We start from the raw sequence: 12,342 nt of genomic DNA, 5'->3' as shown, positions 1-12,342 counted from the left end.
TTATCATTTAAATCCTTTATATAAAAAATAAATAATATCGGAAAGGACTATAATAAATAATGCCTTAATGTTTCAAAATAAAAGCATATTATTGATATGCATGGATATTCAGAATGAATATAAAACAAAGAGGTAACTATTGTAGATATCTTCAATGTATACCTAGACCGCCAATTACTGGTAATTTTTGCCATTTTTTGACAAAAAAAAAGTTAGCTGAGTTAAAAAATCAAATATTTTTAAATTCTACCTTATAATACCTATTCCTAGTTAGCTAGATATGAAGTTCTAGCTTTTTATGATGTTATTTAGCGTCTTTGAAACCTTAGTTAAAGATATCTACAAATATTACCCCTCCTTAAAAATATATATCAAAAGCAAATGTATTTTTGTAATGATCACAAATTAAGCTCTGTACCAATTGAGACCCATTTTACCCATCTTATAAGGGTATAACTGATGCTTTTCAATCATATGTTTCGCTCCTTCACCAGTTTCTAAGTTCTGGCTACTCATTATTACGTCACAGCCTTCCATAGGGCAATTAAAATCTATAGAATGGTCACCATTGGTTAACTCACAAGGTTTCTTTTCTACAAAATAGGAAAATAATCAGTAACATTATTTACAAAAACAAAAAGATTTTAGAAGTACCTTTCCCAAGTAAAAAAAAATCAGACAAAACTTCCTAGCAGAAAAAGGATAGATGAAATACTTTTTTTCTATAGACTAATCTTTTGGGAAAGTACCTAAGTAACTTACCCAAATACATATATATTTAAATCTTCCCTGGGCCTATTAAAAGCTTCCTACACTGTAAAGGTCCAGAGGTTAGTTAGCTCCTTCACAACACACAAACAGACAGACATCATGTCACTTTTACATCAAGAACTTCAGGGAAGCTTAATATAGTTTTAACTATTTTTCTCTAAATTAATGGGTTGCTGTTGGGTTGAGGAACTTTTTCTACTTTACCATCAGAGAACCAATAGATGTTAGGAAGCCACTAGTAAAAATTAAAAGAATAAATACCTGTGTATACATTAGTAATTTCTTCTGGAGATTTGTTTGTAGAATAAGATATCAAACTTGTAGGTTTTGTTATATGAGTTATCTTGTGTTTCAACAATTCAATTGTTTCAGTAAATTCCGCATTGCATATCTTACATGAATTTATAAGATTTGTCTGTTGTGGTTCAACAACATTTGCTTCTCCATTTGTAAGTTTAGTTCTTTTTGGTTCTGTATAGGATGCTGTGTTTTCTACGGGTGCCTTTCTTTTTAAATCTCTAGACTTTTTAACATCAACCATTTCATCCTGATTAAAAAGTTGTTTGTTATTTATAAAGAATAGAAATTATATAGAGAATATAAAACATAACAAGGATGACAACATCCATAAGTAGCAAAGCACAAAAAATAAAATCATAGATGGTAATACGTACAAGTAGATTTAAAGTGTATTTATTTATTGATTTATTGGAGAAAATAAAAACGAAACCCTGTTTTATTTTGTATAATGATGACGGTCAAAGTAAATTACATAAAAGATGCTCATAACAATGGGAAAAATTATTTTGATACTGATATCCCAAAAAAGTTTTAAAATTGGACCAAAAACACCAAAGATATGGGGAAATATGTATAACATATAAAAATAGCAAAAACATGCTAAAAGGCAGTCTGACCGCCATGCTTGTTTTCTTAAAACGACAGGAAATTCAATTTTTAAATCCTTAACTTAAAAAAATTTGGAAAATTGGACTATATAGTACATCAAAGATATGGAAAAATTTAAAAATAGCCAAAAACCTGCAAAAAGGAAGTCTGACCGTCGTGGTTGTTTTCTTTAAACAACAGGAAATTTGATTTTGATATGTATAATTGAAAAAAATTTGGCAATGGTACCATAAACACCAAACTTGACCAAAGATATGGAGAAAAATGTGTCAAATACAAAAATAGCCTAAAACCTACTGAAAGGCAGTCTGACCGTCATAGTTGTTTTCTTTAAAGGACAGAAAATTTAATTTTGACATCTATAACTAAAAAAATTTTGGAAATCAGACCATAAACACCAAAGATATGGAGAAAAATGTGAAAAATACAAAAAATAGCCTAAAACCTGCTTAAAGGCAGTCTGACCGTCATAGTTGTTTTCTTTAAACGACTGGAAATTTAATTTAGATATCTATAACTGAAAAATTTTTGAAAATCGCACCATAAACACTGAAGATATGGAGAAAAATGTGAAAAATACAAAAATAGCTTAAAACCTGCTAAATAGCGGTCCTACCGCCATCGATGTTTTATACTTAATTGTGCTCCTTAATGATGGGAATGTTGTCAAAAAATTTCAGCATTCTATCTTTTATAGGAGCTGAGTAAATCCCATTTCCCCCATAGCGTTACGGACTGACGGACGGACGGACAAAGTGAGTTATAGAGTAGCTTCGCTACTAAAAAGATAAAGGTAGAAACAAGGATGACAACATCCAAAAGAAGCAAAGCATAAGAATGTGGATGGACAAACTGATAAATCGAAGAATAGAGCACATGTTCAGTCGTAAGAAACAAAAATCAGATGGCTTTTTCTTTAGTAGCATGAAAAACGGACCAAGTAAATTAGAAATTAGAATGGTCATTGTTCTGTTATTATAGAATCTCCACAGAAAATCATAGCAGTCTACATTGAATAGCAGCCGAGAAATTCAATTATCCCACTAACCATTTTCTACTAACAGACGGACATTTGAATTATAAAGTTAGTAGTTTTGCTACTAAAAGCTGTTTTAGAATATCAATATAAATATAAAACTAACAATTTCCTTGATAGTGGACACAACTTCAAGAATAGGAGAAGATTTTTCAATTATTTTAATAACTTTCACATCTTCATTATTTTCTTCTAAGTGTTCTTCATCATTATTCTGATCTGAATTTGAGTTGGTAATTCCATCCAAGTTTTCTTTATCACTGCTTCCCTCTCTTGATTCTAAAGTATTACTAACAATAGCTTTAATAGCTCTACCACTCCTAGATGTTTTCAGGATCTGTGAGTGTGTTTTTTCATGTTTCATACAATCTCCAATATCTGAAAACACTTTGTTGCATACCTCACATGAATATGTTGAAGCAGTTGCTTCAGATATTTTATTTATAACTTTAAGATGTTTAGTCTCTTTTTTATTGATAGGTGAAAGATTTTTTTTGCAGCTTCCCTGTTTTTTATGTCTATGTACATCGCCATTAGTATAAAAACCTTTCTTGCAGATATCACATGTATATGGATAAATTTTCAAGTAGCGTCTAGAATGTTGCATTAGTGTATGGTATCTTGTAAAACTCTTTTTACATTTTGAACATTTTGGAGCTTTTAGTTGGTTGGGGTTACATTTACTGACATGCCTTGTTAGACTTCCCACTTCATCAAAGACAGCAAAGCAATCATTGCAAGGATATATTTCTTTCAACTCATTTCTATAATAATCTTTATATTTACTATATTCAACTTCAATGTGTTTAGGTTCTTGCATATTTTTAGACGATCTAGATTTGGTGTTAGCTATGCACTTTCCTGATTTTTTGTGTCTATTTACATAAGCAAAACTTTTAAAAGATTTCTTGCAGACATCACAGGAATATGGATAAATTTTCAAGTGGCCTCTTGTGTGTTCCATGAGTGAATAGTATATTGTAAAGCTCTTTTCACACTTGGAACATTTAGGAGCTTTTAGCTGGTAGGGCTTACATTTATTAACATGCCTTATAAGATCTTTCATTTCATTAAAGACAGCAATGCAATTATTACAAGGATAGATTTCTTTTAACTTATTTCTAAATAAATCTAGTGGAGCAACTTTGCAATTGCCTTTAAATAATCTCTTGTGTGTACCCAAACTACTCATATTCTTAAATGATTTGGAGCAATAGTCACATGAGTATGCAGAACTGTTTCTCGTCTGGCTTTTTTCTTCCTTATAAATTCCATGCTTTTGGTTAGACCCAACAGATTTTGTTTCATTCGTGTTATGTTGTTTTGTTCCATTCCTATCATAATTATTACTGTTGGTATCATCCAAATTTTCTGTTTCTTCTTCTCTTTCATCAGAATTCTTGGAATCAACATCTTTAAGAATTCTGCCTCTCCTGGATGTTTTTAGCTTCTTTGAATGTGATTTTTCATGTTTCATACATTCCCCAAGATCTGAAAATCTTTGGCTACATAATTCACATTGAAATACAGAATCATTTATTGAGTCAGATTTTTTATCTTGAAGATCAATTTCCTCAATTTCATTGTCTGTTTTACGTTTAGGTTGATTTTTTGGAAAATTTAAATTACATTTTTTCTTTTTAAGAATGTGATTGTTCAGTGCAGCTTTAGATTGAAATAATTTTTTGCATGTTTTGCATGATATAGATTCAATTTTGTGACATCTGTTATATCTTTGATGTTGTAAGAAGTAATATTTATCTAAAAATGGTTTATTACATTTAACACAAACAAAATGATTGGCTAAGTGAATTTTTTTGTGGTCATTTAGGTTTCTTGCCAGTGAAAATTCTTCTTCACAGTAATCACATTTAACAGGTTCTGGATGTTTTCTTCTTCTGTGGCTGTGCATATTTGCGCTTGTTGCAAAAAAAGCATTACATAGCTTACATGAAAAAGGTAAAATATTGAGATGAGAACGGGTATGTTGTATGAGGGAAAATTCACTTGTAAAAGTCTTATGACATAATGTACAAGTAGTTTTTGATTTGTCTGGATGCCGAGAATTCCAGTGCTTATTCAATGCCTCTTTGTTTGCATATCTTTTTTGGCACACATTACATGGATATAAATCTTCAATTTCAGTATCAGTTTGGGTTGAATTTGATCTTTCAAATTGAGCCTCCTTTTCATTTTCATCATCAATGTCACTTTCTTCACCTACAAAAGAAAAGATGACAAGATCCATAAGTAGCGAAACGCAGAAACAAAATTCAGTTTATTAGAATATCAAGAAAGCCGAACGAACGGCCGGACGGATGGAGTAAATGCCAATAGTCAAGAATTTTTTTTTAAAATAAGTAAGAAGGTGATTCCATAAATTTCAAAAAAAATAAAATTCTTGGCTTTATCATCGCTCCCCCCCCCCCCCCCCCCCCCCGACAAAACTATATCTCTGGCCGCGGCGCTCGGCCCCCTGGCCTACCTAGCCACAGCGCTCGGCCCCCTAGCCTGCCTAGACGAGGGCGCTCTGCACCCTTGCCAATAATCTACCTAATATTCGTTCTCGGCCAGATTCATAGTTTGGAAAAAAAAAAATTTCTAAGAGGATAACGCAAACTTTTTTATATCAATATTGACAGACATACAAATAATGTGTATTATGGAGAAGTTGGTTAAGATTATAGGACACGCAACATAAAATTACTGTCGTCAATCTTTCAAAAGAGCCAAGTCAATCTAATTTCTTATCAAAAAAGACTTTTCATCAGACTAACCAAAGACTTTAATTAAGTCTTTAGGAGAAGTTTTAACATAAAAATATCAATTCTAAAAAAAATTTAATACCTATTTTGTTCTCTGGTTTCAAGTTGTTTTTATCATCCTGATATCTAGAATTGTCCAAATATGAATCATTCAAGTCCAGAGGGTCTACTTCTGTTTTTACATCTTCAATTTTCATTAATGTATCCATATCTTTTTCATCTAAAAATAAGTAATATTAGTTCAATATTACAACATGTTTTTTTTAAAGCGAAGTTAAAAACTTTTCGTAACCCTTTACAAAATTCAGGAAAAAATTTAGCTTTGCCAATTGGCATCGACAAGGAACAAGGATGACATTATCCATTAAAGCGAAGCTCTGAAACGGAATGACAGACGAACGTTAACTCTTGTAATGTGTCAGAACTGAATATACAAAGTATTAATATACAAGTGTTGACAAAATTAAACGTAAATTTGTTGCAAAACTTCTTAAATACAGAATTCTGTTTAAGGACTTACTGACATTTTTAGGATTTGATTATAGACATGCTTCGCTCAAAATATTGTACCTTATTATTAAAGGATTCAGCATTTTTAAAAATCAGATCAATCGGATGATTTTATCACATAAAAAATTGTTGTTAAAAAGTAAAAAAATCAACATATTTAAAATGGACGTACAGGATTCTGGTAACGATTATAGAGTTGCTACGCTTTACAAATCGTACCTTACTACTACAGGAATCATCATGCAAAGTTTGAAATCGATAGGACAATTCTAACATGCCTAAATTAACGAAAAAAGCTATCCGTTACGGACTGACGGACGGACTGACTGACCGACCCTAACTATAAAAAAGCTTCGCTGTTAAAAATAAAAAGTATATGAGTAAAATATGAAGCTTGAAACCGCCTAACACGGAAGACAGATAAAGTAGCTTTGCAAGCAAAATAAATATAAATACCTGTTATAACATAAGAAGTAATTTGATCATCACAGTGCAACAAATTATCATTAAAAACATCAGAATGTACAGAGTCCGATTCTGTGATAACATCCCCATTTATATTAACACAAGGGACACCACATTTCTCTTCTTTCTTTACATTCGTTATAAAAACTTCTTTAAAACGCTTAACATTTTTTGGCTTTGATTTCTCATTTGGCAATTTCAATGCGTTTTTATTTTCTATTATTGTTTTAACAGGTAAAGTAGGGATAACTTCAACATTATTTAGACTTGAGTTGTCATCAAAAATATCTTCAAGTACATCTTGATGCGCAGTAGTTGACTTCTTGTGAATGTAATCATCGTCATCTCCGTCTAGAAGCTCATCAATGGTAGCTTCACCAAAGTTATCATCATGATCTTGTATATCGGTAGGTACATAATCACTACCTTTAATTTCATATTTAAGATCAAAGCTGTTGTTTGACTCACCAAAATGATCATCCCTAGAACCATTACAAGAATTTCCATCATTAATGTCTGTAATTGTAGATTCATTATCACCATTTGACTCATCATTCTTAATATTTGAAATAGATTTTTTGTAGTTTTCATTATTAGTGTCAAAAGCTTCTTGGATACCAGGATTATTTAAAAATTTTTTTAAGTTACCTAAACTTTGGTCAACTTCTTGTTTCAGACAGTCTGTTGGTAGATTTTTATGATCAACTTCATTTAGATCTTTCACATTTTCCTTTACAATGGCACTTGTAACTATCATATTATTTTCAATTGGAATGATTGAATATTCTTGTTTTAAAGCTAAGAGTTTTACTAATTTAGATCTTAATTTTTTCAACTTCACTTCGACTTTTCTTTTGACATGACTCATAGAATGATTAACATATTCTTCAGATTCAATAAAAGAAATATCACAAACGTTGCAAATGAAATTTGAAGATTCTAATTCTTTGTGAAAAAGTTGATTTGAATTATTTTTTGTCTTTTTCTTAAATCTTTTCTTTTTTTCTGTTTTGCTCTTTTGTTTTTGCTTCTTGACATTTGTATTACCATTCATTAATACCTTATCCTTTGTAACTGATATTTTGAAGCCTTTCTTAACATGCTTCATTTTATGTTTAAGAAGGACGCCAATTTTATGAAAAACAAGACCGCACAATTCACAAGTATTTGTCACATCGCGGTTATTTACATCGCTAGAAAAGTCTTTGTGATCAGAATGAGTTTTCATGTGTTGTTTCAAAGCAATGTTTTGAAAATAAGAATTATCACAGAAGTTGCATTTAAATGGTCTTTCACCAGTGTGGGTCCTTCTGTGTGTCAACATATTACCTTTCTGTGAAAACTTTTTATCGCATAAATCACATGAGAAAGGCAATTCGCCAAAATGAATTTTTCTATGGGTGTGAAGATTTGCATTTTGGGAGAATCGTTTATGGCATAGATCACAGGAGTATTTTTTATGTTTGACATGACTTAATTTATGTGTAAACAGATTAGCTTTTGAATTAAATGCCTTTCTGCAAATTTTACACTTGAACATCTTTTGTCCTGAAAAAAAAAGGATTTATTAAAATTTTCGGGAATAGTCCATTTTGTGGCAACGCCCCTTAAGAAGCGATTCGTTGTATTTTGAAAATTGCTTTTGATAGGTTATTTTAAGTTAGGTTGGGTTATATTGGGTTAGGTGATTGCCACGCAGGGTTAGGCAATTGGCCCCGCACTGGCTAGAAATAGGAGAAAAGCAAATGTGAAAATACGAAAAATCGCCCATTAAGGGGCGTTGCCACGAAAAGGACTATGCCCAAATTTTCTTCTCTACAAATCTGATTTCCCCTTAAGCCTATCATTAAGGGTTGGCTAAGGTAGAAAACATGTCATAGATACTCTGGCTAAAGTTAAGAAGATAAGTTTTGGGATTTCGGGCATCATATGTAACATTTTATGTCAATGCAAAGAGCATATACAAAAGAAACCATTCTTTAAATCCTAAATAGTTGTATCTCATTCCTATGCATATCCCTATTGTCAACACAATAACAAAAGAAATTCTTCCTAAAAAAATCAAACCTGTATTCTTCATTTTAAATGTAGGAAATTCTTGTAAATGTTGTTGTTTCGCCAATTCATGTAACACTGCTTCAAACATTCACTAAAATTAATAAACTAATTACTTAGGTACCAAATATTTTTTCAAATAAAGAAGCTACTCTATACTCTGAGCGTGTCAGTAGATCCGTCCTTAATCACTCTGACAATGTTCAATCAATTAGCCTGTACTAATGCAACTTCATAAAAATCTGTTTTGGGGTAACATATTATTTTGTCTAAATATTGTTTTATTTTCATCAGTATAAATACGTTAGAAGCCTGTATATGTTTACAAATTACAACTAATGAACATAATTGTACATTTAAATAATAAAAAACAAGGTTGACAACATCCATAAAAACGAAGCTCAAAAACGGTAGGACAAACGAACATTAGTTCTCATAAATTGTCAGAACTGAATAAGAAGAAAAGTAATGCACAAGTCTAAACAAAATTGGAAGTAAATTTAGGACTTGATTACAGAGTTGCTTAGCTTTTTAAAATGTATTATTTTTTTATTTCTTTAATTAAAATTGATTTTTTTTAAATTGATCAGAAACACTACGTCAAATTAACTCAATCAGCCAACGATCAAACTGACGAATAAAGTTTATATCACAAATCATAAAATTAAAAATAACCAACCTTTTCTCTTCATGCTGATTTTAAAAAAAAACTTTTTGTTGGGTCAAACTGACATAAATTGACATTCATTTTCCTTTCTGAAATATGTACAAAAATATAAAATACAAATTGAATAGGTAGGTATAAAAAGACAAATAGCAGGTTTGTACTTCCATCCGTTTGTAATAAAGAAAAGATAAAAATATAGGTTTTCATTAAAAAATATTTTAAAACTTCTTACTAAAAATTAAATTATTCTTTGGAACAAAACTTTAATTTCTTTGCTCTTATATTGCATTGCTTAATTTTTTATGACTTGTGTAAGGCACTATACATTATTAGTAACCTTAATGTAGGTAGTAAACAATAAACTTCATTGTATTCAGATCACATATTTACATTTTTAAAAGCTTAAATACACTGGTATAAGTAATATAAATAGATTAGTATTGTGTAAAAGGTACAAAATAATTTTTGGCATTGTTATTTACAGAGGTTCATTTAAATGTAGTTATTAAAAGCGTAGCTCTTCTATAATCAGGGTGTGTCCGTCCGTGACAGAAAGCTCTTGTCGTTAATTTAGACAGGTTTGAATTGTCAAATTGATTTAATTTTTTTATAAATGTAGTCATCCCTGTTGAGTCGATATAAAAATAATTTATGTTTAATGGTAAATAAAAGGCGGAAATGTGAAACATTCGCCTTCATCCTCTGAATCTGTGAAAGATGTCCTAGATTCCGATCCATGGTTTTTACTATCGATAAATTTGTGTAGATCTGTATCTCTTTCAACATAGGGATTTTCCTTTGTATCATGCTCAGTGTGAATTAAAATAGCAAAGGACATTGCTCGTAAGACAGCATCTCTGGTTTCTCTATTACTAGACCATTTATCTACAAAGATTATCATGTTTCTTGCTTGGGCACCCATGAAATTATAATGATTTGTCACTAAAATTCCACCCTCAGGATTCTTTATGAATTGCTTAACTTTTTCAACGTCTTCTTGCCAATTAGGCTGTTTACAAGAATACGGCAAATTGTAAATTTTTCTTTCATTGCCAAATTTCTCTCTCAGAGTCTCACAAAAAAACATTTCATCATCCTCATTCGTACAAATAACAATGGACTCCTGCGGTTTTGCTTTAAAGTACTTATTAATTGCAGCAATTGCCAATTCTGCTTCACTAAACTTTTGTGGTTTGTGATAGTGAATACATTTAGGTCCTCTCACATTCTTTATTGGTGCAAATGTTTGCCTCGGTGTTTCAATGAAATGTTTTCCTTTAGGAGTTACAACTGATGACAAAAGCAATACATTTTCAGTATTTCTCATATTTTGCCTCAATGTTATTTTTACAGCATCATATTTGTCTTGCATTAGTTTAATCCACTCGCTGGTATCAATGTATTTGTACTGAGGATCAGATCTTTCCAACAATTCTTTATATCTAGTATTTCTAGGATCTGGACTAAAGTATATATGATAATATTCTTTACTCCTACGATCTAAGCGTGCTATTTCTTCCTCACTGGCTGTTCTTTTCTTTAGAGATCTATGATCAATATATGGTTTCAAAACCACGCAATATGTAGAGGCGCCAGTATCAAAGAAATCTATGTTTTGACTCGCCATTCTCCATTCATCAATAAATATGTGATCAAAATCCTGTCGCTTTATAAACTTTTTGAGTATGATGGTAAATTCTTTATGTTTTCCTTGGACTTCCTCTGCCCATTGTGTTGGTGAAAGAAATGCTCCTTCAGGATATTTCAATTCAATTCTTTCTAGCCATTTCTCATGATCAACCTTATCATAATTAAAGGTGTCATTAGGGTCCTCAAGTGTACTGCCATATAGGCTTTTATAGAAATCAATGACATCATTAGGTGTACATATTTTTACTTGAGGAAATTCTGCAAAATCATTGTTTGCTATCAATGTCATCATAGTAGGTGTGGTTTCAGTTGAAGGCTCAAATAATGCATATCCATTTTGGTGCCTTGAGAAATGATCAAAAACTGTTAAATTCAAATAAAGAATCTTACTGGATGGAAATTTTTCAGCGCATCTTTTGACTCTTTCCTTCAGAACATAAGTTTTTCCTGTACCAAAGTCACCATCTAAGATCAAATGAGAAGAATTGCACGTAACAGCTTTGATTTGAGAAGGAGTCAACATGTAGCAGAGATAGTCAAAGTCTTTCTTGGTTCCACTTATTGCCTCATCAAGTGTTGCTCTGTCATGTTCGCTTTCACCATCAACCCCAACATTTTTACCAATTAAATGTTTCTGGGTTTGAAGACTGAAATCTAATGGGCTATTAATTAACTTATTAGCTGCTTCACACTGTATAAGTGAGCTATATCCTATCAACCCAACTAGCAAATCTGTGTAATTTGGCTGATAGTCTGATTCGCCATAGAGGATTTCCTTGTTCATAAACTTTTAAAGCCATGGCTGCATGTCATATATTTCTTTCTCTCTTATAACAAACTCCCTGCAGTGAGCACAAGTTACCTTATCCGCATATTCAATCAAAGGAATACAAGCTGCTTTGATAAATTTCCATTCTTTAGACAGAAGAACTCCAAATAAATTCTTAAAAAACTTCAAATGTTTCCTTGTTTGAAGGGCGGCCTTTTCTAAAACTGGAAGTTTCATACTATTTTTTATTTCTATATTAATAACAAGTTTTGACTGAGGGAGCACTATCAGAGAATCCCATTCATGATGATTTTCTTGGAGATTAAAAAGAAATGATTGGTATTCATAGAAAGATGCTAAGTTTTCATCTGGTATTGCTGACAAGTCTTTCTGGGATACCTTCTTCCAAACCTAAGAATTTAATGATTGTATTTTTTCAATGTGCAGAAACAAAAGAAATTTTTTTAAAATCAAATATTTAAATCCTAATTGTGTGTATTTTTTACTTTGATTTTGCATATAAGTATTTATAACATTAACTATAATCAAAACAATTCACATGCTATTTTTAAAAGCGAAGCTTTTCTATAATTAGGGTCGGTCCGTCCGTCCGTCCGTCCGTCCGTACGTCCGTCCGAGATAGATAGCTTTTGTTCGTTAATTTAGGCATGTTAGAATTGTCCTATCGATTTCAAACTTTGCATGATGATTCCTGTAGTAGTTGGGTACGATTTAGAAAGCGTAG

At 31.4% G+C, this 12,342-nt stretch overlaps 4 protein-coding genes across 4 annotated transcripts in view; 2 read left to right on the top strand and 2 right to left on the bottom strand.

Moving 5' to 3' along the window:
- The window catches only part of LOC145322681 (uncharacterized), a 143,369-nt gene that overhangs the window by 18,674 nt on the left and 112,353 nt on the right, over positions 1-12,342 (bottom strand). The gene's annotated exons all lie outside the window — the stretch shown is intronic.
- Positions 1-12,342, top strand: part of LOC145310994 (chromosome-associated kinesin KIF4A-like) — a 456,179-nt gene that overhangs the window by 415,869 nt on the left and 27,968 nt on the right. The window lies entirely within an intron of this gene.
- Positions 1-12,342, top strand: part of LOC145322611 (uncharacterized) — a 447,245-nt gene that overhangs the window by 415,869 nt on the left and 19,034 nt on the right. The window lies entirely within an intron of this gene.
- LOC145308154 (uncharacterized) lies at positions 114-9,269 on the bottom strand. The gene is made up of 7 exons (XM_080150249.1): positions 9,191-9,269; positions 8,524-8,605; positions 6,448-8,004; positions 5,564-5,701; positions 2,831-4,936; positions 1,033-1,320; positions 114-593 (listed from the first exon to the last, which is right to left on the bottom strand). Exons 2-7 carry the CDS (start codon positions 8,600-8,602, stop codon positions 406-408), a joined length of 4,356 nt encoding a protein of 1,451 aa, XP_080006375.1. The 5' UTR covers positions 8,603-8,605; positions 9,191-9,269; the 3' UTR covers positions 114-405.

The sequence above is a fragment of the Acartia tonsa genome, chromosome 1 (assembly GCF_053477335.1).
Source record: "Acartia tonsa isolate MP-2025a chromosome 1, ASM5347733v1, whole genome shotgun sequence".
NCBI classification, from domain to species: domain Eukaryota; kingdom Metazoa; phylum Arthropoda; class Copepoda; order Calanoida; family Acartiidae; genus Acartia; species Acartia tonsa.
The sequence above is the reverse complement of the archived record's forward strand: the minus strand, read 5'-3'. Positions and strand labels throughout refer to the sequence as shown.